General features: G+C 44.2%; 1 protein-coding gene across 1 annotated transcript; it reads right to left on the bottom strand.

Annotated features, from left to right (window-relative positions):
• LOC105027796 (synaptopodin) lies at positions 1-26879 on the bottom strand. Its single transcript, XM_010900078.5, has 4 exons — positions 26726-26879; positions 16494-18154; positions 7839-10099; positions 1-4288 (listed from the first exon to the last, which is right to left on the bottom strand). The coding sequence occupies exons 2-4, from the start codon at positions 16681-16683 to the stop codon at positions 3383-3385; spliced, it is 3357 nt and encodes a 1118-aa protein (XP_010898380.2). The 5' UTR covers positions 16684-18154; positions 26726-26879; the 3' UTR covers positions 1-3382.
• Between the last annotated feature and the right edge of the window lie 296 nt (positions 26880-27175).

Below are 27175 nucleotides of genomic sequence, written 5' to 3' on the forward strand. Positions count from 1 at the left end.
TTAGTGTCATAAATTTTATTTTTCAGTTATTTAAATATTACAGAATGAAGGCACGGTATATGATGAGATATTGTTGATGATGCTAAACCCAGTTGTTGCACATCACACCAAATCATTGTTTGTTAGTTATATTTATTATCTTTAAAACTTTGTTTACATTTAGCCTTTTAATGTTGTGAATGTTCTGACAAACTGTCATTTGTAGAAACCAATCTAGCTAAATCTGTTTCCTGGTAAATAAGGAAGACATTGACTTGACAGTCAGAAGGTCATTTCTTGCTAACCTAAGATGCCAAGTCACCAGAACACCTGCTGTCCCTGTCTGTCAAAGGAGCGCAACAGACCAATCAGGGTCCAAACCACTGCTACCGCTGTAAACCCTGGGAACGCATTCAATAGGGCAAAACGTGCCAAAACATTTAGCAACAAAAAATTACGACGCAACTCTGTCACGGCTCTGAGGCAGCTTGGTCATTGCACTACATATCCCAGTTTCAACAGGATGTGTTTTGGTTGAACATAGTATGTATCAAGGAACCCGAGATAGATAGGCTAGAACCCTGCATGAACTCTGATCGCGTTCGTGTGCGATCCTCCATGAAATCTGCCACGGGCCGAGAGAAGGATGGAATGGCAACGAGGCGGCCTGGGTGTCTTGAAATACAATACCTGCAGAGGGTTTGAAGTGCAACGGTTATGTTTACTGATAATTGCTTTTACCCTGTAACATAAGGAGACGATATAGTGTGTTGTGATTAGTGTCTGTTGCTCGGTAGAATATGGACAGAAGTGTGGTTTTGTTGCATGAACGGCACCTGTTTCAGCCGATCAGTAAGGCAATACTGTGTGCAATAGGAATGGAATTAATAGAAGTGCAAAGTTTTTCAAAACTTGAAAAAATTAAATAAAATAGAAGATCTTAAGCAAATGTAAATTTAGAGTATCTTCTGTTGAATACAGGTCTTTCTTTCTACTGACAGTCATTAAACAAACTAACTCCTGCCCTCCGGTCCCAACATCGATCCCAACCTAACGTCTGACTGCAACGTTCACTCAACCATCTTGAGGAATTGCCGTTTCACTGCTCTTCCCTATTGGCTACATCTGATCATCATTGTTATGGTAAAAAAAAGTTGTTTAAACTATAGTGGCCACAACACGAATGGTGTATTTCTTGTCATTTTTTAGCAAGTAGGCGCAACATTGTTAGAAACGGTAACACTGTGTCCCACTGGTTAACGTATTCTGTAAACCTACACACACTTTCTATGAAGTCAACACTGTCCATTGCTGTCTCCTTCCTCTACTTGCCAATCAGTACATTCATTTAAAACAAAGCTGTTCAACAACAAACCGTCATGTTATATACATAGAGATGATACAGGTTTAGTATCTGTATGTTGCCATTTCAACTCCTGCAGCAGGATAATCAAACTGGGATACAGCACCTATATAGGCATTATTGCACTGCGATAAGTAAAGACAGCATAACAAGCATTTTTTTCCCCTTAATTGTTATTTTCAAGGATGTGCTGCATTGCATACATTGTAATGTATATTCTGGTCCTCAGTATTGCTGCCAATACCATTAACATCAAACTTCCTATAGGTCATTTGCATAGTGAGATTATGGAATGAAGGCGTTACACTGTGGCTTTTCCCCCCCCATGTCCTGGTAGCATATCACTTAGAATGAAAGGACCAGCTTGACTTGGCGCTCCGAGTAGCGTAGGGTCACACACAGCCTGAGTGGGAACCAGTCCACCTACCCACGCAGAGCTCATCCACTGCGGAGCAAAGTCTTTGTTTTTACAATCTACCATGTCAACTTTCAAAATGTGTTCTTGATGGAAGTATAGACCAGTAAGATACAATGTTATATTTTCACACTACTTAAAGCTACTTCCACCACTGTAATGGAACTGATCCATCGCCACCCAGTCAACTGCGCCCTGTTCACTCTTTAGCGCACTACTCTCGCCCAGGCAACAGAGGGCTCTGGTCAAAAGGAGGTCACTATGTAGGTAAGAGGGCTTCATGTCTAATGCAGCCTCCCCCTATCATCCCCAGCTTGACCTGTGTCAGACCTGCAAACATCATGTCAGTCTGTTTGGGTTCAACTAAGGAGTCCCGAAATGGCATTCGATTCCCTTTATAGCGCACTACATTTGACCAGAGCCTGTATAGGGAATGAGTGTAATTTGGGATGCCTCCTAAATTATTTTTCACTCCAATGCATAGGCAGCAACTTAACAAAAACATACACTAACAATCACAAGTTTGAACGTAACTACTCATTCAACGGTATTTCTTTAGTTTTACAATTTTCCACATTGTAGAATAATAGTGAAGACATCAAGTCTGTGAAATAACACATATGGAACCAAGTAGCAACCAAAAACAAGTTAAACAGATCAAAATACGTTTCATATTGTAGATAATGTGCCTCACTGACAGCTTGGCACACCCTAAAATATAGATGTTGTTTTTTTTTTTTTTGGAAAGAAATACCTTTCAGTGAGCAGGAGTCTCCAAACGTCTGACTGGTACCATATATATAAAAGAACTGCAAAAGCCTATATACTGCATCACCTCATCAGGCTGTCTACAAGTGCAATATTATCTGGGAGGAAAAGTGTATGTTTTTGAACACACTGTACCAGGCCAGATATCACCTTTGGTATTTTTCTCTTGCCCCATAGACTCTTTGGTACAAATTAGAGTAAACATAGGCAAAATACTGTATTAATGCGATTATTCATGGAACGCTGGTGGTAGTCAAATGCAAGTAAGCTAGGTTTACATTTCAGCAACACCTGTCTGCAACTACGAATTTTGTTGTCCATTACATGGTCCATATAGAAATGTACAGACTGCTTGGATTTATAGCCGCTTTGGATTTAAGAATCCCGTCAATGTGTTTTTGAGGTGTTTTATATTTATGAAGTATTTTACACTCTTAGTAATCCTACTTCTGAGTTATCTCAGATGTTTTTGTTCCCTGATCGTTCTGAAGCCAGAAGGCCAAATCAAAGGATTATCATTTAATAACCAGACAGCAAGATCAATAGATTTCCTTTCTATAGCCAAATAGCCAAATCAGTGGATTCTTCTTCTACAGTCAGCAGCTAAATCAGTGGATATTAGCTGACTAGAATCATCAATCAGCAATCAAGTTGCCCCTACTAGTATCCTGGCTGCTCAGTAAGGGCAGCTGTGTCTGTTCTTTGTGGTCAACATCACTATTTCTTCCTGTGTGGATGCTGAAAAGCAACAAACACACCCAAATCCAGTCTCTTCCAAAGGCCTCTGTGGATTGTCTCTGAGGTGTCCCCTGCACCTTGAGCTCTCGCGGTGCGTTAAATAACTGGCCATGTGGCCCCTACAGGTCGGCGCCGACACTGCCCCTCTTCACCCGCAAACTGCCGCCCCAGCCCCGGGGGCAGGTGTTATGGGAACGATGGAGGCCAGGCGACCTCAGGCCAGAGTCCTCAGACTCCACCGATGCGTCTGAGTCCGTGAGGGACCTGGTGTTGTAGAGCCTCACCGGAGAACGGATCATCCCCGTCGGAGTGGCAGGGGGGCTGGCGAAGGGGGGAGACCGGCATCCCAGGGCCCTGGACTGGAAGGGGCTGAAAGGGGGCTTAGAGCTCCGCTGTTGCTGTGCAGCCGAGCTGCCGCCGACCGGGGAGATGGGAGTGTTGTGCCCACTCAGGGCGCCAGGGGACGGGCTGTTTTTACGTTTGGCCGCATTGATGATGTTCTTGGCCAATAGGCGGTGGTTGGCCTTAGAATCGCCTGTGCCGGGGCTGACAATGGGGGACTGGCATCTGGAACCCCAGGGAGGGGACAGGGGAGAAGGGGAGAGGGGTGAATTGACGGAGCCTGGGTGCGAGGGTCTGGCGGTGGAAGACATGGCGGTGGCAGAGAAGGGCTTGGTGGTCTGGTTGGGACTGGGGGACTGGCACCGGGAGCCATAGGGAGATATAGGTGAGGTGACAGTAGAGGATGACCTTGTTCTGGGTAAAGAAGCTGTGGAGAAGGGCTTGGTGGTCTGGTTGACGACACCTGGGGACTGGCACCGTGTCTCCCAAGCCGGGGCGACAGAGGAGGTGGCTGCGGTGTTGGTCGCGGCGGCGGCTGGGCGAGGGGACCTGGAAGAGGATACTATTGACTGAGGGGTGGGGGACCAGACGACACTGGAGGGGTTTCCTTCTGGGCTGTTGAAATGACGGCTGAACTGGGGTGTCCTGGCTGGAGAAGAGGCGATGGTTGGAGGGGACTCCATCTGCGGAGAGAGTACAAGGAAAAATATAAGTGAAGACGTGAAAGGAATAAACTGTGATAAGGTCTTACTGGAGATTTTTTGTGTGCTGAAAGTAGTAATGATGATGTCTATAATGGACCATTTTAAACCGCCCAGGCTATATTTAAATGTACCAGCTACTGAATGACCTCGGACAAGCGTTGTAAACAAAGGTTTGTTTTTACTGTAGCAGGTAACTGTGCTAAGAACAGATTCCTATTCACAGCAAGGGCCAGGGAGCAGTTAGGGGAAACCATCTTGCTCAAGGACCGATCCACATTGTTTTTCACTTAGTTGACTCAGGGATTTGAACCAGTGACCTTTCGTTTACTGGTCCAGTTTTTTGGAACACTAGGTTACCTACACATACTGCTGCACACACAAACTCATGACCTACTAAGAAATGAAGCTCAGTGTATTTAGGAAACTGACCTGGGAAATGTTTCTCGATTCTACTTTACAACATTCAATTGTGCAGAAGTGAGTTTGATAAGGGGGGACACATTTGATCTTTCTTTGCAAATGGGGGGCACCAATTTACCTGCTTTCTAACATGGGGGGGGGGGGGGCGCATGTCCCCTTGGTCCCTCCTGCTCCTACCCCCTTGACTACATTGTTTCCTTGACAACAAGTTGGGCTGACACAGATAACATAGTAACCAATCTGTTTGCTTGTGTGTGCGTGTCCATGCACGTGTGTGTTTGTGCTCCTTCAGCAAAAACAGGACACCAGCAGAGATAGGTACTGTCTCTAATCATCCTCTCAAGTTTCCATAGTTTGGCTTGACAGAGGTGACTAACCTTTATGGAGGCCTGCTGTTCCCTGTGCTCCTGAAGAGCTTGGCTCTGACAGATTCTCAGAATGTAAAAGATGAAGTTTGGGACGTTTGCGAATAAAAAAAACTATTTATCCTGTGCCTTAGGGCAAATTGCTCCCAGTTTAAGCACAGTCTTCACCCAAATGCGATTTGACCAAATAGTCAGTGATGAAGAATTATGCTTTTTGTTATCTCACAAATCTTAACCCCTCCTGGCAGATTCTGGATTATATAGACTTTGCCCAGGGCCTACTCCACAATGGTTAATACAGGTAGGATTTAAGAAAAGTTGGTTGATCTAGGATCTGTACATATGGGCCCCAAGAGCACTTTGTGTAGGATGAAGCTATCCCTAGATGGATTCGATTTGATAACCTGTTTGAATTCATAATGGTTAGCGTAAGAACTTGTGTTGATTCAGGAACTGTGCATAAAGGCGCATTTCACCAAATGACAGTCTGCCGTTCACTTGCTCTTTGTTCATGACTTGCACTAGATGCTTTTATGACCCTTGCCGGTAACAACAGACAAGATGTTGTTTTTATTTCTAGATGTAGAATTTGTTTTTTGCAGTCGGATCACAAGCTACAGCCGGCATTCTGATTCATCAGCGTTATTCTCAGCCGGAACATTCTACCGGTTTGTCCATGCCTTTAACTGTTGTGGACAGCCTGGGTTAACAAAAATGGTACAGTATATCTGTCATAAAACAACAAGTTGCCTTGGTAATACCTTTCAGAGTTACAGGGATGGAGCTATTTTGTTCAGCTTTCCTCTCCTAACACACATAGACACAGAATTGAACCATGTATTTAGCCATGTAAGTATTAAGTCCACGGTTAAGCAAGACTAGGTCACCTTGTAGCCTAAGAGGGTGTGTGAGCCTGAATAGTTTTCATGGTAGACAAGAGAGGCCAGTGGGTTGTGCCATTCTTTTGAAGGTAGGGGCCAATGGGTCTTACCATTCGTCTGAATGCTTTTAAAACCTCAGGGGCTTCTAGAAAGCTATGATCCTTCCTTTCCCAAGATCAGATAATGAAATGCACTGTCATCACTAACATTGTAAAGGCTGCATCCTTTTCCTTCAGAGAGAAACCAGCTTTTAAATGGTTACTTCTGTTTAAAATAGTTGGTTTTACATTGATATATGCAGCGTCAGTTGTATACACAGCTGGGTCTTTGCATTTCAGTTTTAAAGTGATTGTCAGCCTTCCGGAAAATGGACTTGTGCTGCGTTCATTAAATGCTTTCAGATGTTGTCTTGCCAACAAACTGAATACATTTGTTCAATGTATTGCATATTGCACTGAAATATGAACATTGTGAAAAAGGAAAAGCGGAGAAAGAAAAGTAATGCTTAAAGAACTTTAAAGGTGAGTGGAAACCAGAAGGATACAAGAAAGAAAAAGAAAAGATAAAGAAAAAGCAGGCCACAGGAAGGTGTTAAAGGAATAAGCTTTAATCAGGAGAGAAATATAAACGGTCCATCAGAAAAATAAGTTTAATAATAAGAGAAAAAAACGCATCAAAAATGAATGCACAAGAACAATGTGTAACCTATTGTCAACTAGCTTTACTGATTGACATTATACATCTGAGAACCCTCAAAATATATTTTCATTCTATGCTGTTTTTCAATTAAAACAGAAAATGGCGCATAAGACATAACAGAAAGTTAGTTTATATGTTGTCCACTAGTTTCAAACAGATGTTTTCAAGGTTTCCCTATTAGATTGCACAATCAATGTTTTAAATCTAAAAACACTCCAATTACATTGTTTTCATCTAGTTTTCTCTCTACAAAATAACTAATCAGCTGACATTTTTGCTTGGTTGAATCGGAAAACGTTGTAAAAAGTTACATCGCGTCAAATTGTGTGCAGCAGTGCAGGTTGTAAATTTGTGATGTCTATGAGCCAAGAGGGCAGTGCTCTGTAATCTGGTACTTCTTGTCCAAGGGCAGAGAAACAGCAAAACATCAGTGCTGCATCCCAAATGGCCCCATATTCCCTATATACAGCCCTACTTTTGAGTGGAGTCCTATGGGCCCTATTAAGGGAATAGTGTGCCATTAGAAACAGCAGTCTGTCCATATTCCCCTGCAGAAACAGAGACATTAAAGGGAGTTCCCTGCCCGCGTCTTTCATGTCTGTGAGCTTGTATTAAATAGCATATCATAGATCATAAAGTAGACGCCAGAGCATCTGCTAAAGTGCTCTGTAAGATTTCTGGGACTTTTTCTGTTTCTCTCTTTCCCACTCTTTCTCTCCATCTCTTTCTGGAGACTTAGAATGGAAAAACATTGAAATGTGTGAATTGACTTGTCATCTGAAAGATATTTAGAGTATTGAGTCTTTTCAAACACTAGACCAATTAATGGTTCTTCTTTTTCTTTTTTTTTTTACATACACTTATCCCTGACATAAAAGGACAGGTTTGTTTCTCATTTCATACCAGACTTGTTTGTTTTTCAAACCATTAATAAAGTAGGGAAAATCCAAAACATTAGAGTTAGGTTTCCACAAGGAACTCCAGCAAAAACCTATTTAGCTTGGGTGTAGGAAAATTATTTATTTTGATTGTCTTAACAGTTCAGAGAAGAAACAGAGAAGAAAAAAAAGTAAAACATAATAGAGTTCAGAGTGGAAACGGAGTAGAGTTCAGAGTAGAAACAGACTAGATCTATCGGTAGAAGATGAAAGAAGGCGTCCACACCTGCGGTTTAATCCCAGCCCTCTTGGCAGAGAAGGTGGGCCGAGGTGCCTGGACGCCTGGCTTTGGAGAGACCACTTTCTCCGGAGAGAAGGCGGAGACGGGCGAGGTGATCCGGGGGTCACTTGGCCCGGCAGTGCCCCCTTGGCGTGGAGGGTAATAATCCCCACCGCCGACCCCTCGCGGTGCGGGTTGAGATGAGGGCGACTGGCTCGTCCTGAAGCGGGGCAGGCTGTTGGAGTTGTGCGAGGAAGGGTTTGAGGTGGCCTGTCTGGAGTACATGTCACTGGAGACCAGGGGTTTAGGTGGTGGTGGGGCCCCCCGTGGCAGAGTGCTGGTAGGGTCCTTCACAGGGCTGAAGATGAACAGGGAGGGGTTGAGCTGGTAAGGCCGGTGCCTGGAGAGATCCATCTCTATCTTGGTGCAGCCGTTCTCCAGAGGCGGCTCCTCTGGGACTGGATCTGGGGTTGGAGCCTGCTGGCTGGGGCGTCTTTTAAGTGGTTGAGCAGTTTGTAAGGGCCGGGCCAGCTGGGCGCTGAGATCAGCGTTGTTAGCGATGGCTTTGACCCGGCCGGGCATGTTGGATGGGTAGACCCATGATGGAGGCAGAGACGCTGTGGGAGACAGGGGCCTCATCTGGCCAGCGCCAGAGGAATTCTCCACTACGTACTTTTCCATGCGAGACTGGCGCTTGGCGAACAGCTCGGCCCCCTTGCCGGATGCGTTTGTCAGTGTCTGCTCTGGCTGGTGCTGGCCTCTAGGTTCCCTGGTCCTGGAGCTCTTGAGGCAGGAGGACCACTCCGGCACTTTGGCGGCCTCTGCCCTAACCTCCTCCTTGGCTAGGAAGTTTGAGGCCTCTGCCCCGAGAGCCAAGAGTTCTTCCTCTGGGGCCTGATCAGCGACGGAGTGGGGGCCGTGTTTCTTTCTCTCGTCATTCCCCTGGACAAGGGAAAGCAGCTCAGGGTTAGGTGCTATGACGGGTTTCTCTTTGAAGGTGAACATGGACTTTCTTGCTGTCGACGACCGCCTGATGGCTGCTGCCCCTTCCTCCAGGATGCCAGTCTTGATTGGCTGCTGCTGTTGGCCAATTGACTGAGGGGTGTAGGGAATGAAGGTGTTGGGTCTGGGGTAGGTTGGAGGGGGGACGTGTTGGGAGACTGTTGGGTTGGGGTGTAGGTACTGGGACCCCAGGGTAACTGGAGGGGCAGGACTGTACTGGGGTACGAGGTAGGCCTGAGGAGACGTGACAGGAGACATGGGGTTGGGACAGGAGAGAGCCTGGGAAGGAGGATTGCCAGGGAAGCCTGGGAGAGGAGGCATGGGGTATGAGGGAGGAGGGGGAGGAGAGGAGAAGGTGACAGGACGAGAGGCAGTGTTGAAAGCTTGGCAAGAGGGGGTAGAGTAGGAAGAAGCAGGAGGAAATGTGGGAGTGGGGTAGGAGGGGGCTGGGGGAATGCTGTTACTCCCTGGGGCTGTGGTCTGGACATTGGGTGGAGAAAAGAAGGGTCTGGCTGTTCGGTTGAGAATGGCGGGGGTCTGTCCGGACAGGGACACAGAAACTCGCTCGCCATTTTGGATCTCTTGACACGCAGTCTGGGTGCTGTGGAAGCCATTGCGGGTCACAGGGGGAGCTGCGGGCTCATTGTATGACCCCGCATTTGCCCCCGCTTCCTTTCTGACCGCACAGGTGTTGTTGTCTATTACTGGGATAATCTCATCCTTCACTTCGCCTTCTACATCATCATATACCACCTCTCTTTCCCTCTCCCTCTCCCTCTCCTCCTCTTCTCTCACATTCACGGGCTGGAAATGTCTCTCCTCTATCACATCCACTTCCTCGTAGATGTGCTCGTTACTGGGATCCTCCATGATGTCCCCAACTGTGACCTCACTTTCTGTTCGGCCTCCAGAAGTAAACAACCAGGTTGGTGGTTTAGTCCTGCAGTTGTTTTTAGAGTTCAGCTCTCTGTCCGTCTCACTGGCCCCTCCCCTCTCTTCTCTCCATATCAGGTTGTTGTTCCTGGCGTCTCCGTCCTCTGTCTTCTCTCTGTCGTTCTCCACAGGGCTGGCCTCCTCCTCCTTTGGTTGCTCCCCACAGCTCTCGAGCGTGAAGGCGTTGACCCGCTGTTTGCGGCGGTTGAAGAGCTGGACGCCGCGTGAGTTGGAACCGGACGATGGGACGGTCAGCTGAGTCGCAATGATGTGTGACCTCACCCTCGCCTCCTTCAACTCCTTCTCTGATAGGCTGGCACTACGAGTCAGGTCTGGGGGTTGAAGGAGAAAAAGAGAGAGAGGAGGGGAGGAGAGGGAAAAGTGAGGGGGAGGAGAGAGATCATTAGTTGATGACGGCAACACAACCTTGGAACACATTCTGTGACTCCGTAACTCCACAACACCCGGTAGGTGTTAGTTATCATATAGCATAAAAGACAAGGAAACCATTTCAACCCCTCTGTTAGAAACGTTCCCCCTCAACGTGCTTGTAAAATGTTAAAACTAATGGGAACCAACGAGGACAAGCTCTTAACAAGTCTGAGGAGTCATATACTATTTAAAAAGCCACATAATTGTTTCTGCTGCATATGTTTTTAATAGCCCTGTGCTGTCATTTCTATGGGGGGGTGGGGAAATGGTGAGACAGTGGTGAGACTGGTGTGGTGGTTCATAGTCAGACTGGTGATTTATAGCCAGACCCTACTGTAGACAGTTAGGGAAAACGTTCAAATAAACACTTTCACAAAAGAGAAATGTGAAAAGCAGACTGGACTAAAGCTGAACAAACACTGCAGAACAGGCTTCAGTTCTCAGGTTTGGGTTCTTAGCTTCAGGTTTAGCAACGAGGCGTTTCAGACAAATTAGCTCTTTTTCAGGTTTAAATGACATCTCGACTGTGATGACTTGGAAAGTCTGGCTCGTTATTTTGACAGTGATAAAACAACATTCTTTCTCTTGAAAATGGCAGCTTGGTTTGTTGTCTGAGCTTAAGAGCCCTGTTCAGAGCAGGAGAGAGTATTTCCTTTACCATCAGCAATGGTCCCTCCCCAAGCATTCCTCAACTGCCTAGAAAATTCCCTGTCTCTGTTCCAAATGTCACACTATCCCCTACATAGTACAGACAGTTTTTAGCCCATAAGGCCCTGGTCAATAAAGTCCTGTATGTAGAGTATAGGGTGCCATTTGGGACCGATTCGTTGTCTCAGCATCTGAGCTTCAGGCATGCCTTTGGTAATGTCTTCAAGGTTGTAGCTCAACTCTTTATTAGTCATAAACCATTTCAGCCACAGCTTCAGGTACCCCTCCATCAGCAGTATAACTAGAGTTGGGAACGCCCCTGGACTGAGCTTGAAAACCTTTAGAAAATATTCCTACTTCAGGCTTTTTCGTAAACTGAACGGAATGTGAGGATATTTCTAGTTTGTGTGTGTGTGTGTGTGTGGGCATATTCAACCAACCACCCTGATTATGGATACCAGGAGCATGCTCCTTTAAGTAAATGTCCATCAATCTGTATCCATTGGGTCCAAATCAAGTAATGTATATGATAACATTTAAATTGTACATTTTATAGAGATATTATTGAATAGGATGGCCTTTTTCAAATGACTGAATAGGAATTTCAGCACCCTGGAGATCCTCAAAGAACCTCTGCAGATCCTCAAGGAACCCTGGCTAACCTTTAGTTAATGTACTGGTTCTGGGATGAACCTTTATATCAACAAGTTCCCGGAGGGTCTCTGAAGTGGAGGTGTGGCTTATTAGGGGAATGTTTTTATTTTATTTTACACCTGTTAGAGCAAGTTGTATTAGTGTTCGTCTGTTCTGTTCTTATTTTAATCCCATTAGGTTGAGCACTGGCATTTGAATAGGTTTGTCCCAACTAGTCAATCAATTTTCATATTATTATATTAGAATGTGTTGAATGCATGAATATTGAAGGAACTTCTTAGAACCACAAAAGCTTCTTCCAAGCACCTTTAGCACGCTACCTCCAACTAAGCCCTATGTCCTCTGACATGCAGTGAGAATAAGAAGAAAACACCTGTGAACCCTGGCACCGAAACAACCCCCTTCCTTGTCACGATGAGGACCACGCAGGTAGTCACACAGGTGATAGGACCACAGTGGATGAGCCAATCACAACAACGCCTGAAGCAGCCAACCAGATGATTTCTATGTCTCAGGACTGTATCGAAAAAATGGGCCGGCATTGCTTCCCTATGTGAGGAAAAAAAAGCTTGTGTCTGAGACATGGACTAGCGTGTCCAGGGTGTTCTTGAAAGCACGTTTTCCTGGCTCAGAGGAGGTCTCATATATACATGGTGATCGTTGCAGCCCTAAGCAGCTGACCGACAAGGAGTAATCTGCATCTGTGTTTGATTTTACAGGCTGCATCTGGACCTTAATTGACCTAACCCACAGAGAGAGATGGAGAGAGAGAGAAAAGGGAGGGAGAGAAGAGGGAGAGAGATGAGAGAGAAGGGAAAGAAAGAGACTGATGGTAGTGAGAGAAAGATAGAGACAGAGAGAGACAAAGTATTTTATAAGAAGACCCAACTAGTTACAACGTCCTGTTGTTTATTTGGCTGTGCTTGAGTGACCCATTCCAGTGTTGCTTATAAACATCCGGGCAGAAATGCATGCCAGGTTATGTTAATTGTGGGCAGTTAGCAATGATCTCTCATTGGTTGAAGTGTTAGAATGTACGTACTGATTGGCTAATCAAAGTGGCATGACCAGGAGGAAGGGAATCAATGTCAATATTACCAAATTCCTTCTCCATGATGTGCTACAGTGGACCCTGGAACACAAATTACCCTGCTTTTTACAATTACAGTTCAGCAGCACAGTGGAGGCCCTGAAGTTCTTGAATCCTAGATACATGCAGCAATACAACACAAAACAAATGAGAGCAAGCTAATTAAAAATCCAAAAATTCCAGACAGAATTCGATGTGCTAAAACTTTGACTCCGTCTCTTAATTTGTTCAATTGATATAAAGCCTCTAAAGTTCATAATTCCTGCATTACAACGTCAGACATTATTTTCCACTTAATCAAGACATCCTGTTGCTGCAGAATAATTTTTCCTGCTGTCCCAACCTGACTCAAGTGAAGGATACAGCATGTGTGTATGTGTATTATTCAGGTGAGTGGCAGTACTAACTCTAGGGTCCCAGACAACCCGATAAAGTATTTTATGTGTTGTTCTACCAAGGACATAACATCACAGTCCTTGCATAACACTTAGCAGATGGCATAAGTAAGGTAACCTCAACCAGTGGTGTGGTTGCCTTACCAGACACCAGAGACGATCTTAAATGGCACTCTATTCCCTATAGGGTGCACTATTTTTGACTAGAGTCCATAGAGATCTAGTAGTGCATAGGGAATAGAGGGCCATTTATGCTACCCACCTATCAGGTGACGAATAGTTACGCAAACATCCAAACGTCTAATCACTGATCTGTCACTGAGCATGACAATGAAAAATCACCAACCAAAATAGTTGCTTTTGAATATCGTCGCTATTTTTGCCTTATGGAACTGAGGGACTCTGAAGTTGCGCATTACAAATTAGTGGTCAGGAAAATAAAAATGTTACAGGCTACTTTACTTGGATAATCCATTACGCACTGATGCCAAAAAGTGATGCGTGTAAAAAACCTCTCCAAAGAATAACTATGACAGTCCACGCGTTTTCCAAATGTTTCTGCAAACTTTAAACCGCTATACGATACGAATATCAGGACATAGATCGCATATTTCAAATGACCAGGAAATAGCGCACATTTACTTTCAGTACATAGAATTACCACATCACATGGTGGAACGTTCATCGCGGATGAATTCAACTGATATAATGTGCATTCACATCCAAATGTTCCTATACATAAGAAAATATACGCATCCAATAAACCGTTATTTCACCGCACAGAATGAGATAAATAAAACGCATACACACATCACACGCTCTAACTTCAAGGTTATTTCCACCAGTGGAAAAAGAAATCGTCAGGAATGATACAACCAAGTAGGGAAAAGTTTTCAGCTCAAGGAGGAAGTTAAAAAGTTTCTTCTCCTTCTCTATCGCCTTACCTTGTAAAAGATCAGCTACAGTAGAGAGCTCAGCGCTTTTGTTGCCTTTCCACAAGCTTTTCTAATTTATCTGTATTCTATCTGCTTCCCCCACACCCCCTCTGCTGCTCGACAGTGGATCGGATTTCGTTTTCGCTGCAAATGCTGCTGGTCCCTACAGAGCGAACGATACAGCCTCCATCTAGTCTAGCGCACACTGAGAGTGACTGGCCGAGTTCTGCTGACTGATTTGTAGCGCGGAGAGAGAATATGGGTGTGTTTGGGCATCTAGATCCAAATCTTGAGTAGTGAATTAACTGAGTTCCGTTTTATATGTAGACTACAAGACGCAGAATACTTTTACGTTTTAAACCTAACCATATTTCCCAGATGTAATAAACTTGAGGTAACACTCAGAAGGAGAGTGGAACCAGACAAACGCACAGAAATCCCCTAGAACCCCAGTGAGAGAGGGAGTAGGTGTAATAGAAGTTTAATAGTTTAAACTTTAAACCACTTTTAGAAATGTCCACTGAGGGATTCATTATTTAAGTGTGTATATATACACACATATTTATTGTCTCAGCTGATGCTGATCATAAACATAAGCAACAAACAGTGGCATCCATTTGATTCATTGGGGGCAGACCACTTTCTCATCCTAAATTGTCTGGATGAGAAAGACCCCTATCATCTAACCATGGGGTGAACGTCAGGTGTAATGATTTGTACTGCTGGGGTGGGGCCATATTTAGGCTTAACATTATTATTCTGCCCTCAAAAAAGAAAATGGGCCAGTCTATTAGACACGCCTGAGGCATTTTTTTGTTTTCTCCCCAGACTGACACCTGAGCTTCTGTTCTCTATGGGGCTGTCTGCCACTCTGGAGAAATGGAGAATGTCTTTCTGAGAATGCTGAACAATGCAGACCCCCCCCCCCCCCCCCCCCCCCATCAGTATGTCTGTCTTTCTGTCAGCCTGCTTCAGGCGTTGCCCTCTGTGACCTTCAACCTGAAGCCTGAAGGAGAGAAGAAGATATGTGGATGAAGGATGGATGAGAGGAGAGGATGAGTAGTGGGAAGAGAGGATAAAGTAGGGATGATGGCAGAGATGAGGGTGAGGTGGCTGAAACGTGTACATCAAAGGTCAGATTACCCTGTCGGACGTTGTCTCACACATTTGAACAGGGGAGGTGGGGTGGTTGGGGAGGGAGGGTGAATTAGGGGGAGAAGGGAAGAGGCGGGATTCGTTTGGGGGAGTGGTGAGTGACTGGGTGAGGAGGCAAGGGTGGGGGAGTGTGCGGAGAGAGATGACAGCATTCTAATGTGGAGTGGTGTGGAAAGACGTGGATTAAGGTAGAGGTCCTGGGGTCAGGCCTTGATGAATGTGACTCATCCCTTTCCAAGACCCAGGGGGAAACAAGCCTTCCTCACCCACTGTCATCTGGCGCTGGATTCACTGACATTGTCTACATTGTATTATTGAATTAGTATTTTACCGTATTGAGTAAGATGCATAACGTCTCAGTCTCCAGTTATTACAGGACTGCATGTACAATCAGCATTATACTGTGCACGAAATAGTCATTCAGTTCTTCAGTGGGTTGAACATGACACTAATGGAAGGATTGCATGTAATCTCTATAGTTTGTTACATTCATCTTTCCTGTGTTTCTCCTTTAAAGCACAACATTGTTCTGGGGCCTAACTGACACACTATTCCCTAGGTAGTGCCCACTGGGTCCTGGTCAAAGTGGTGTACTAGAAAAGGGGATAGGGCGCTATTTAGGATGTAGTCTTTGTAAGTCACTCTAATGAGCTCATCTGTTCTGACAATGTTTTCACTGCCTCAACGCTAGGAGGCCAATCTTTATCACAGTTGGGTATGACACACACAGTTGCGCGCACACACACACACACACACACACAAACGCACACACGCGCGCACACACACACACACGCACACACACAGTCACACACATGGTTTGAGGGGTTTTCCACATTACTCTCTAATGAGTTAGCGCAGCATGTTTTTCCTTGTTCAGTGAAGTGTGGATCCTTCTCTTTCACACATTTTCTAAAAGTAGAAACTGCTTTACTTTTGCCATGACAGGACCATCATAATGATCCAGAAAACTTATTAGGAATAATTTTCCAAAACGGTTTCCACACAAACTAGACCACTATGGTCTGGTTGTTGGAGTGGGTATTTGGAATTTTGGGGATTGCCCTTTGAAATTCAGCCTTGTGTATGTGTGTGTGTGTGTGTGTGTGTGACTCTAAATCTGGTCTCTCCATATGTCTACTATTTCTGTTCAGCCTTTTCCTTTCTTCTACCAGGACTAATCTCTAAATAGGGAATACTCTGGGATATATCTAAACTCTGTAAAGTCACTTAAATGTTTTTAAGCCAGTTGTATGTCCTTCATCTAAAGGCCTTCCAGCCATCTCGTCTTGGAAATGGTTTCCTCATATGTCACGTTCCCACATGCTGATGAACTGTAGCCGGTAAGGTAACAAGAACCTGTGGGCGACTACAAACCCAAACTACAAAGGCATGGAAATAAAACAAACATTAAACTTACTGGTTTTCCGACCCAGTTGATTGGTTGAGGCTGAGGTTACCTGTCCTTTGACCCCTCTGTAGTCCCTCCTCTCCCAAGAGGAATCATTCTGTCTGTTAAGGGTTTCCGTGTCTCCGCCCTGAATTGGCTTCCTCACCCCTGCTGGGCTCAAGCTGACACCCCTCCTCATGGACATATGACCCCTCTCCATCTCTATACCCAGTGCAGTGCCTCGATCAGGGGGGAGATGTGTCGCTCACTCTGCCGGGGAGCTCTGGATCGCCTCTGGTTTTGTCTCAGTTGCAGTCTCTGCTCCTTTCTGTCCGTTTCAGTCTCGCAGTTTGGGCAGCTTTCAGGGACAACTCAGAGAGACCTCTCTCAGATGAAAGCAGAGCAAAATGTTTTATCATAAATGGAGACGAAGAGAAGCTTTGCGGTTTGCGTTGGCTTCTCCTGCTGCCGGAAAACAATCTCTCCTTGACTTTCTGCAGTTGTCCTTCCTGAGGTTATGTCTTAAAGCGAATGATCTGTGACTGCTGGGGAGGGAGTAGTTTAGTCCTTTAGTCAAGCATGGTGGGGGCTGATGGAGATGTACACTCGTCCTCCTCTGGGCCTGACTCTGACACTGCAGCGGTTTACTCAGGACCTACCAGTAAGACATGCAGGGACCTCCCAGGAGAGTGATCCAGGCCCGGGTGCTCTACAGATCCACAGACATACAGTACTCTGGATCAGTTCCCATGGAACACCGCCAAGACGCTTTCACAACAACAATGATCTCTGCTGCAAATCTCTGAAGGAGAGAGGCTGAGAAACCATCACATTTCATTTTCTATTTCTCTCTAGTTCTTTCTTGCTCTCTATTTCGCTAAAACCCAGGCTTTTCTTTTTCCCTCTTTCAATCCTTTGTATTCTCCCTCATGCCAGCCACCAAAACATTCTTGTCGGCTGCATCACAATCTCTCCCAGGCAGATAATTTATTGTGGAGAAATCAAGCGTCTCTTTATCTTAAAAAAACATAACTAAACGGTGTTGTAGGAGCCAGGAGGAGGTGACCGGGGTAGTCGTGTTTCAAAGCTTCCTGCTGTTCTGTTCGGACTGTGTCAGAAACAACATTTCACTCCAGAAAGGTCACTCTGAAGAGCAGTTTGGAGACTCGCTGCTCGCTGAGACAATCATATCTTAACTGGCTTCCTGTGTGACATTTAATATACATTAGCGTGTACCATACTTTACGTATATAGATACACTATACCAACAAAAGCTTCTGTAAACAGAAAGATGAATATCTTACTTGGAGCCAGATTTTTGATCATGCAGGAGTCAAGCTAGTCTTACTCTTAGCTAGTTAAGTCCACACATTCTATCCATACATTATATCTATGCATAGTCATAAGCTCTAAATCCCAGTTCTCCTTCAGATCCCGCTCCCATTCAAGCTGTCAGCTGGTTTATTTTGCTTGTTTCAGTTGAGATTACGATGTCTATGAGAAGGGAAGTTGTTTATCCAGTCTGGGTGATATGTCAACTCTTACTGCTGGTAATATATCAGTCTCCAAGCGACTAGCTCTCATTCTCTGTTAAGGAGATATGTGGAGGACGTTTCTGATGAAGGATTCATGAGCGAAAGGCTGGTATGAGAGACTATTCTCTGAGTCCATAGAGTGTTCACATCTTCCACCTGAAATACAGAAGAATAAGAAAAAAATAAGGGTTCTGCATTCACATTTACAACTAAATTCATTAGTACCTTTGGAAAACAGCTGTTTGACGCAGAACAAAATGCAGTCCACACCTTTGTCTGTCTCCAGACCTATGAATCCTCAAGTGTCCACTGGTTCACTAAGTGAAATGCCAAATCATCACGGTCCTGTATTCAATCAGATTCACAGTGCTCATGAGCCTGGGAGACTTGAAAATAAACCGAGCAGAGTTTTGTGTGTCGAAACAAAGTCTGGCTCCTTTTTTGAGAGGTTTTTGGTTTCCACATCTTTATCTAATATACTGTACTCTGTTCCTCTGGTTTGAAAGAGTTCTAATGCTTTTTAATGAGCACTTGTTTACTGCCAAATAGGGTGAATATCTTAACTAACCACCCACCTAATGTCAGAGACTGAAAAACTATACACAAACACACACACAATTGTATACACACACATACACACGTTATTGGATTGGACTGAGTTTGATGTCTTAATAAGAGTTGTGAATGTGATGACAACCTCCAGGAGCTTCTGTTCCAGGAAGGTAGACCTTGTTTCATTCAGTAGTTGGATGAAGATAATCTCTGTACACAATAAAAGCTGTCAACCATTAGCATTATCTCTACTGCCTCAGGCCAAAGAGGAAATGTAGTGTTGTTCAGAGGCAGCGTCTCACTTTGAGCCGGTTTCACACCAGAGGAAAATGATCCTACAATCCAACATGTCAATTGTCATGTGAAATTAGGATTTTATTTATTGTTAAAAAAAGCTGTGGTTAAAGTGTTTTAATACCACTGCTCAAAAGGCCTACACCGCTGACCCAGAATACCACTGCTCAGTACTATACAGGCATAACTAGCCTGTCACCAGTCATGTGGGATCCCTGCCAAGACCTGGATATACTGTGAACTTCTCCATATCCTATCCCTCACCTGTCATGTCTCAGCCTCTAAATTATTACATTAGACAAGGAGTGTCATTCTTCTCCTGGAGGGTATTACAACACATCTCTTACACCACCCTGTCAGTCTGTCTGTCTTACGGTGTCTCCAATGATAAACATGTGTGTGCATGTGTATGTGTGTGTATGAGTGTGTAAGATCCAGGTCATGGTGTTCAGGTGCCCAGGTTAAACATGAGAAATACAGAGGAAATACAGGGACAAAATAACAAAAACACCACATAGAAAAAGGACTGTTACTTTGAAGCAGCTTGATCATAATCACAAACTGAGCTGCAGAGGTCACAGTCAGTAGGTTCCCTGTTAGCAGTACATATGTGTCAGCTATAAAAGGGGTCTGACAATTGATACTTTCATATTTGAGTGTTCAAATGAGGCAACCAACAGAGTTCCAAAGAGGCCAAATAGTCAGTGCCTGAACTGCACATGCATCAGTTACAAAAACTACAAAAATATGTCAATGTTTGAAGGAGAACAGCCTTAAATATAATGACAGCATATGCTGAACATTGACAGAATTGCATTGAAACAGGGGTTGCGAGTCGATCGATAGAGACAGACCGATACTTTACAGGACAGTTGCAAAATGCCTCATAAATTACCACCAAATTGAATGAGCATGTCTGATACAGAGTGGTTGTATGCACAGCTGGTTGACATCAAACACCTCTCGTGGCCCCCCCCAATCACCAGATCAGAACATCACTGAACCTTTATACAATTTTCTGTAGCAATGAGTGCAAAGTAGATTTCCACCATCATCAGTCAAACAACTGGAGGCTTTTCTTCTTGAAGAATGTCGCAATATGCAAGCGCACACTGTTTTGTATAATAGCATTCCAAGAAGGACTGGAGGTGTTCTGAAGGCAAAGGGGGGCCCTACTCTGTATTATGTCATGGATGTTAATAAACTGTTAGGTGTTTCCGTTATTTTGTCCAGCCCCTGTAGGTCCCAAGAAGGTTTTTTGGCAGATCCCCAAGAGGGAAAACGCAATTTCCTGGGTAAGGTGTTAGGTGTAAGTGAAACAATACAATGAACGAATCAGACAGTGTTAGAATTTAGGTTCCTTTTATGTTCAAGCATAATAGGTTAGGTTTAGGGTTATGTGTTAGGGCTAGCTTAAGTTTACACGTAAAGGATTGGTTACTGAGGTGAAGTGTAGGGGATGGAGAATAGGTACTTCTGGTTTTTGGTCCATACAAGGATAGAAAAATAATTGTGTGTGTGTGTGTGTGTGAGTCATCCCTGATCGAACCTGGCTGTTTTCAGAGCAGATGGGGTTTGAGCTTGCAGTGTTTCTGAGCCAGAGTTGATGTGGTAGTCAAGACATGACTCGCAAATAATCAGAGAAGTGTTCTATTTATAACCCCCCCTGTAACCCCAAAACAAAGACAATCCCTCCCCAGAACACAGCCATGCCCACACACGGAAACAAACAAAACAATGCATTTCACACAATAGTTGAGGAGTTGGGCGGCACTGAGACCCGTCAGAGAAGAATGATTGTGTTGTTTAGGCTCACTAACAACGGCCCTTTTAGATGCCTTTTGATGTAAGGGAGCGCATGCACATGTTGACGTCAATCTGGATGCCATTTAGATGGCTTAGCATATCGTGGATGTTGCATTGTGGCAACATGCTCATCGTCCTGTTAACGTTGTCATGTTTCGCAATCATACGTGATTGGTTTGGGATGTCTCAGTATACAGTATTGTGCGCTCATGCCATCATTATGATGAGTAGATTTCAACACTTTCACTCCCAGTTGATATGTACAATATTTGATCTCAACATCTGCTCGGTTGAGGCCATCTGTAGGAATGATATCTAGAATTCGGTCCTGATTGGAATCTTTGATGTAATGTGTAAAAAGTTGTGCACCACAGGACAGTGAACATGCGGGAGTTGGAATTCATCAGACCTATATCAATAGCCAAAGCCCCGAGTTACTAAGTCTGTCTGCATTAGCAGGAACATTAGCTGAATGTCGTAATGTATATTCCTCAAATTCTGTACTGCAAAACTCTTTCACAATACAGAGATACAAAAAATTCAGTAAACCATCATCAGGACATCACAAATGGTATACTCTCTCTACAAATCATCCGGAACAAACTTAATTTTTTTTCTTTCCACTTTTGAAGTAGTCATAAATCCACTGTTGCTGGGAAAGTATAAATGAAAATCTGGCAATGCAGAAAACACTATCTAAAAAAGTCTTAATACAGATACTGTGTCTATATTTGAGCCAGTATCACATAGCAAGATAATTATCCTTCAGCAACTGAACATTTCAAATGTAATTTACCTTAAAATAAACAATAAAAGTGTTAACACATCCTTGTTGTTAGTGCAAATACTGTAGTCTGACATTTAAAAAAGGCAATCACAAAAACTTTGAACAGACTTTTTCATACATGATGAAGTTTGTCATACATGATGTTCAGGAAAATAACTTTAACGACAGGCTGATCAAATTAAGATGTGACATCTGTAGACTTAAGAGTATATCCCTCGAAACCCTGAAAGTATAACTATCAGTAAATCCACAGTGGTTGGCTGTATTCTGCTAGAAACATCAGCAAGAACATAAAAAAAAATAAAAAAACAACTATATATAACCCTCAAATCCTGAACTGTTTGGCCTTATTCAGAGCCACCCATAAATTCACCGATGAGATTCTTTGTTGGATAGTCTCTCCCCTAATCACCTGTTGGCCAATCTGTCCAGTGGGGAATGTTTTGTTCTGGTTGCCGAGACTTTGGATGTGTTTTTGAATTATGATGTTGAACTATGGATGTAAAGCTATGAAACATGACACTAGACAACTCTCAACGATCCCATTGCTCCCGTCACACACACACACACACACACACATACATACACACACACACCTTCCCCGGGTTCAATCTAAGAATATAATTGATACTGTCTGTATCCTCTGGCTGTGGGAGGACGCTGTGTTTCCTGTGTACCTCCCCCACTGATGGGTTTACTGGATGGGCCAAGACACCAAGACACCAAGACACCAAGACACCAAGACACCAAGACACCAAGACACTGTACTGAGGTCCAAAGGATGTCCATCACTCCAGTGACTGACGAACTCAACAAACCGGCTTTCCAGGTGTATTGAGTCAAAAACAAGTGTTCAACTTTACCTTTTCTCACTTACGAACACGCACACACGCACACGTACACACACGCACACGTACGTACACAAACAGACTGCAATACAATCTGCCTTATTTGGTACATTACCCCTCTATGTGTGAGGGTGGAGTGTGGGGTGTTCAGCAGGTCAGATGAGAGTGTCATGTCTCAAGAATCATTCCACCAATATGTTCAGTATTGTTATGCTAATGATTGATAAGTACATCGGAATATGAAAGAGTTCCTAATCACTGTGATGAACTTGAAACACATATCAGTATATCAATAGGGAGATTACTTCTGTTAGATTTGGTTCGTAAGAACGTCTTGGGGTGCTAATAACTGTATGTTTTTGTGAACAATATTTATTTCTTGGTTGTGAATTATATAATGTTTTACCTTAGCTAAAGGTAGAATTACTCTCATATTTTGAATGTAAGCTCAAGCTGATAATTTGTATTAAAAGTGCACTTATAATTATGTAGATGCATATACAAACAATCAACCCCTCCCTGCATTGCGTAGGTGGTAATAAGAGAATGCCTGATGTCTACATGAGTTTCAGGTGAGAGGGAGAGCGACAAAGAGAGGGAGAGCATTCCTGACAGGATTTCAAGTGTATCTGTTACCTAGCCCATAATTTCCAGGTTGCCATGACGAATCCCTGGAGGCTGTAGAATGTCTATTTGTTGGTGGTCTCTTGGTCTACTTACATATCCATTACAGTTTGGCATACACCGCTCAGACATAAACACACATGAAAGCATGCACGCTAACACACTTATGGCAGGTCACACTCTCTCCTGCTCAGACAAAAGGCCATTCAACGACCTTCAGAAATGTTGTGCTCCAAAATTGCCATTCCTGGTTCATAACTAACTTTCACAGGACCTGTAGGTAGGAGGGGGAGAAGGGAGGAGGGAGAGAGGAGGGAGAGAGGAGATGGGAAAGAGGAGGGAGAGAGGAGATGGGAGAGAGGAGATGGGAAAGAGGAGGGAGAGAGGAGATGGGAAAGAGGAGGGAGAGAGGAGATGGGAAAGAGGGGGGAGAGAGTAGATGGGAAAGAGGAGGGAAACAGGAGATGGGAAAGAGGAGGGAGAGAGGAGATGGGAAAGAGGGGGGAGAGAGGAGATGGGAAATAAGAGGGAGAGAGGAGATGGGAAATAGGAGGGAGAGAGGAGATGGGAAAGAGGAGGGAGGAGAGGAGATGGGAAAGAGGAGGGAGAGAGTAGATGGGAAAGAGGAGGGAGGAGATGGGAAAGAGGAGGGAGAGAGGAGATGGGAAAGAGGGGGGAGAGAGTAGATGGGAAAGAGGAGGGAGAGAGGAGATGGGAAAGAGGAGGGAGAGAGGAGATGGGAAAGAGGGGGGAGAGAGGAGATGGGAAATAAGAGGGAGAGAGGAGATGGGAAATAGGAGGGAGAGAGGAGATGGGAAAGAGGAGGGAGGAGAGGAGATGGGAAAGAGGAGGGAGAGAGTAGATGGGAAAGAGGAGGGAGGAGATGGGAAAGAGGAGGGAGAGAGGAGATGGGAAATAGGAGGGAGAGAGGAGATGGGAAAGAGGAGGGAGAGAGGAGATGGGAAAGAGGAGGGAGGAGATGGGAAAGAGGAGGGAGAGAGGAGATGGGAAAGAGGAGGGAGGAGATGGGAAAGAGGAGGGAGAGAGGAGATGGGAAAGAGGAGGGAGGAGAGGAGATGGGAAAGAGGTGGGAGAGAGGAGGGGTGAGGAAGGCATGACTTGGCCTGTGTTGGAGGTGATGACTGACAATCAAAACACTGGTTACAAACTTCAAAGAACTTCAGAAATGATGTTCTCTCCCCCTCGCTGTCTCCCCCACGGTCTCATTCTTTCCCTCTCGCTTCCCATTGCTGTATAGGAAAAGCCTGTAGTGTCTCGTGAATTATTTCAGGGCAAAGCTTGTAACTTAGTGTGTACCATATGGAGCATTGAGCATTTTAAGTTTGCAAGGAAAAGCGCATGTCCACAGCTTGTATTCACAGTGGGTAATGTAAGTGTAAGACCAACATGGCATGCAAAGATAAGCCTTGAATAAAACACTCAAAAGTTTAAAGCATCAACGGGGGGGCAGGGGGTGGGGAGTATGTTGATTGACATCTCTGAGAAAACTAATATTTGATATTTGTGGCCCCTTGCCAATTTTTGTCAACCCCCCACCACTGAGATTAGCTTCTAACAAAAAGTTATCTAGATGTCTATTAAATTCCCAAGACATCAACAAAGTTCACCAAACCCATGACTACCAAGCCATGTGTCAAATACAGTTGCTCTCAAAATTATTCTCCCCCCTTTTCCACAATTTATTGTATTACAAAATTTCATGAAAATGGATTTAATGATCCACTGATGAACAAACAAAACTCTCAACAATATCAAAGTGAAATACTAAATCAACAAATAGGTTTACATTTATTACAAGTGTAAAGCTGAAAACAATTGATTAGATTAGTATTAATTTACTTGAGCTGTGGTGCTAGCTGTCCTCACAAACTGAGTATCTAGATGAGAAGGGCACCAGCCAGGGAGATCATCGGGCGGCCTTTGGCACCTCTTAAGGAGTTACAGTCTTCCTCAGTTGATCTGGGAAACACTGTGCATACTGCAACAATAGCCTGGGTGCTTCACAAAAGTGGCCTTTATGGGAGAATGGCAAAAAGAAAACAACCCATATCTCTGAGCTAGAGTTTGTCAAAAGGCTTGTGGGAAACTCTGATGCCAAGAGAAAGAATATTCTATGGTCTGATGAGATCAAAAGAAAGCTTTTTAGCATCCTGCACACCATCTCTACATCATCATGCTATGGGGATGCTTTTCTATATTACCACCTGAAAAGCTTGTGAAGAAAGAGAGTAAAATGGATGCAACAAAGTACAGAGACATCCTGGAAGTGACCTGGGAGTTGGAAGAAGATGTATCTTCCAGCAGGATAATAACCCCAAGCATAGAGCCAAAACAAAATGGAGTGGCTTGGAAACAAGAGACTATCTAAATAAACTGATGGCTATATTTGCTGCCAAAGGTGAATCTACCAAATATTGACTTAAGGGGTGAATACTTATGCATCCACATATTTTATGTTTTGCATTTTTGATACATTTAGAATAATTTGTACATTTTAAATTTTCACTTTTGCATGACTGTTTTGCATGATTAACTCCTAATTTAATCCATTTTGATTTCATGTTGTAGCACAATAAAACTGGGAAAAGTGCAAGGGGGTGAACATGTTTGAGAGCCACTGTCCTTCACATCAGTCTTCAATAACTAAGACACAATGCATCAACATACAACAAAACACTGGTGTCATCATTCCTGCAGAAACCCTATAATTTCTGTAGAAACCCATTACCATCACAGTAGAACTGCTATCATCCCAGTAGAACCCCTATCATCTCTGTAAAACTCCTGTAATCTTTGTAGGACCTTTACCATTCTGGTAAAACCCCTATCATATCTGCAGAACCCCTAAACTCCCTGTAGAACCCCTATTGTCCATGTAGAACCCCTATCATCTGTGTAGAACCCCTATCTCTGTAGAACCCCTATCATCTTTGTAGAGCCCCTACCATCCTTTTAGAACCTCTACCATCTCTGTAGAACCCCTATAATCCCTGCTGAACCTGTATCATGTCTGTAGAACCCCCAACCATCCCTGTAGAACCTGTATAGTGCCGGTACAACCTCTGCATTGGTCCTGACATGTTGCACTACAGGATGGAATGACTGCTGTTTGTAAGACAATACGGTCTCCAGGCATCCTCTCCATCCGATACACCTTCTAGCATTACAGAACCCCTTTGCCTCAGTCCCTCAGCAGGGTGAGCCACAGCTTGGCTACACCCAGTCAGCAAAGATTATACACTAGGTCAGATCTAATGTATACACAGAATTTAGAGTTAGAGCAACTGTCCGAGTCAAGGATATTGTTCTAATTATGGACATTTATTTAGAAGGCATTGCTGACATGAATTTGCTCATGTGTTGTGAAGGGGAAGCCAACATGGCTCCCTCATACTGTTGAAGTGTCAACATAAATTCAGCATCATGCAGAAACTGCATTGATCCAGTTCTCTAAATGCATGGCTCTGAGACAGACTATCAGTGACAGCAATAAATGATCACAGAGCTAACGTAACCCACCCTCTTCTGCCAGTCTGTAGCCTCCACAAAGAGAGAGTAACAGTACCGACAGATGTTTGTCATCAGTCAGTTGAAACATGCGTTTACATTTCAGTTTCCCTCTTTCTTTTTAAGTCCCACGCTTTCTCTCTGTTCCCGCCCCAGAGAGAGACACATTTTACAACCAGATAAACACAATTGACTGCAGGTTAAAAAATAAAGAAAATAGAATGCCTAACAATTGAAACACATGCAGATTTTCTAAATAACAGTTGTTTTATAGAAGTCGTATCTCACCTGTACTACGGTGGTCTGTGTCTGTGTGAGGCACACATTTAGTTTGTACGGCCCCTTTTCTGCTCCTCTAGGCTGGGTAAACCTCCCCCTTCCACCTCTTTTCCTGGGTCAGAGTCTCACTCTCTCTCCCTCTCCCTGGGTCGGACTGTCTCTCTTTCTCCCTTGATCGAATCAGACAGAGGGGAAAGAAAGGGGTGGGGGGGGGGTGAGAGGAGGAAAGAGAGGAGGGGTTGAGTAGCGGCACTTGGAGCACAGTAGGTTCTTTGTCTGGTCGCCTGTTCATATGGTTTCCTTCAAATGTGCATACTGAACACATTATGCCATAATGTATTTTCATATTCAACAGAGGGACGAATGAGAGGGTAGCCCTTTCAACATCCGTCCCCCGATTTTCTCATTCTCTGCCCCCGTTTTCCCTCCACAAAATTAAAGGCTGAAAATTGGCTACAC

Source organism: Esox lucius, chromosome 4 (genome assembly GCF_011004845.1).
Source record: "Esox lucius isolate fEsoLuc1 chromosome 4, fEsoLuc1.pri, whole genome shotgun sequence".
In the NCBI taxonomy this organism is placed as follows: domain Eukaryota; kingdom Metazoa; phylum Chordata; class Actinopteri; order Esociformes; family Esocidae; genus Esox; species Esox lucius.

Excerpts from the sequence above, each read along its gene's own strand:
- LOC105027796 (XM_010900078.5), bottom strand. The coding sequence starts at position 16,683 with ATGGAGAGGGGTCATATGTCCATGAGGAGGGGTGTCAGCTTGAGCCCA. Across the intron at positions 10,100-16,493 it reads TCAACTGGGTCGGAAAACCA|ACCTGACTCGTAGTGCCAGC; the intron begins GTAAGTTTAATG and ends TTCAACCCCCAG. Across the intron at positions 4,289-7,838 it reads GGGCTGGGATTAAACCGCAG|ATGGAGTCCCCTCCAACCAT; the intron begins GTGTGGACGCCT and ends CTCTCTCCGCAG.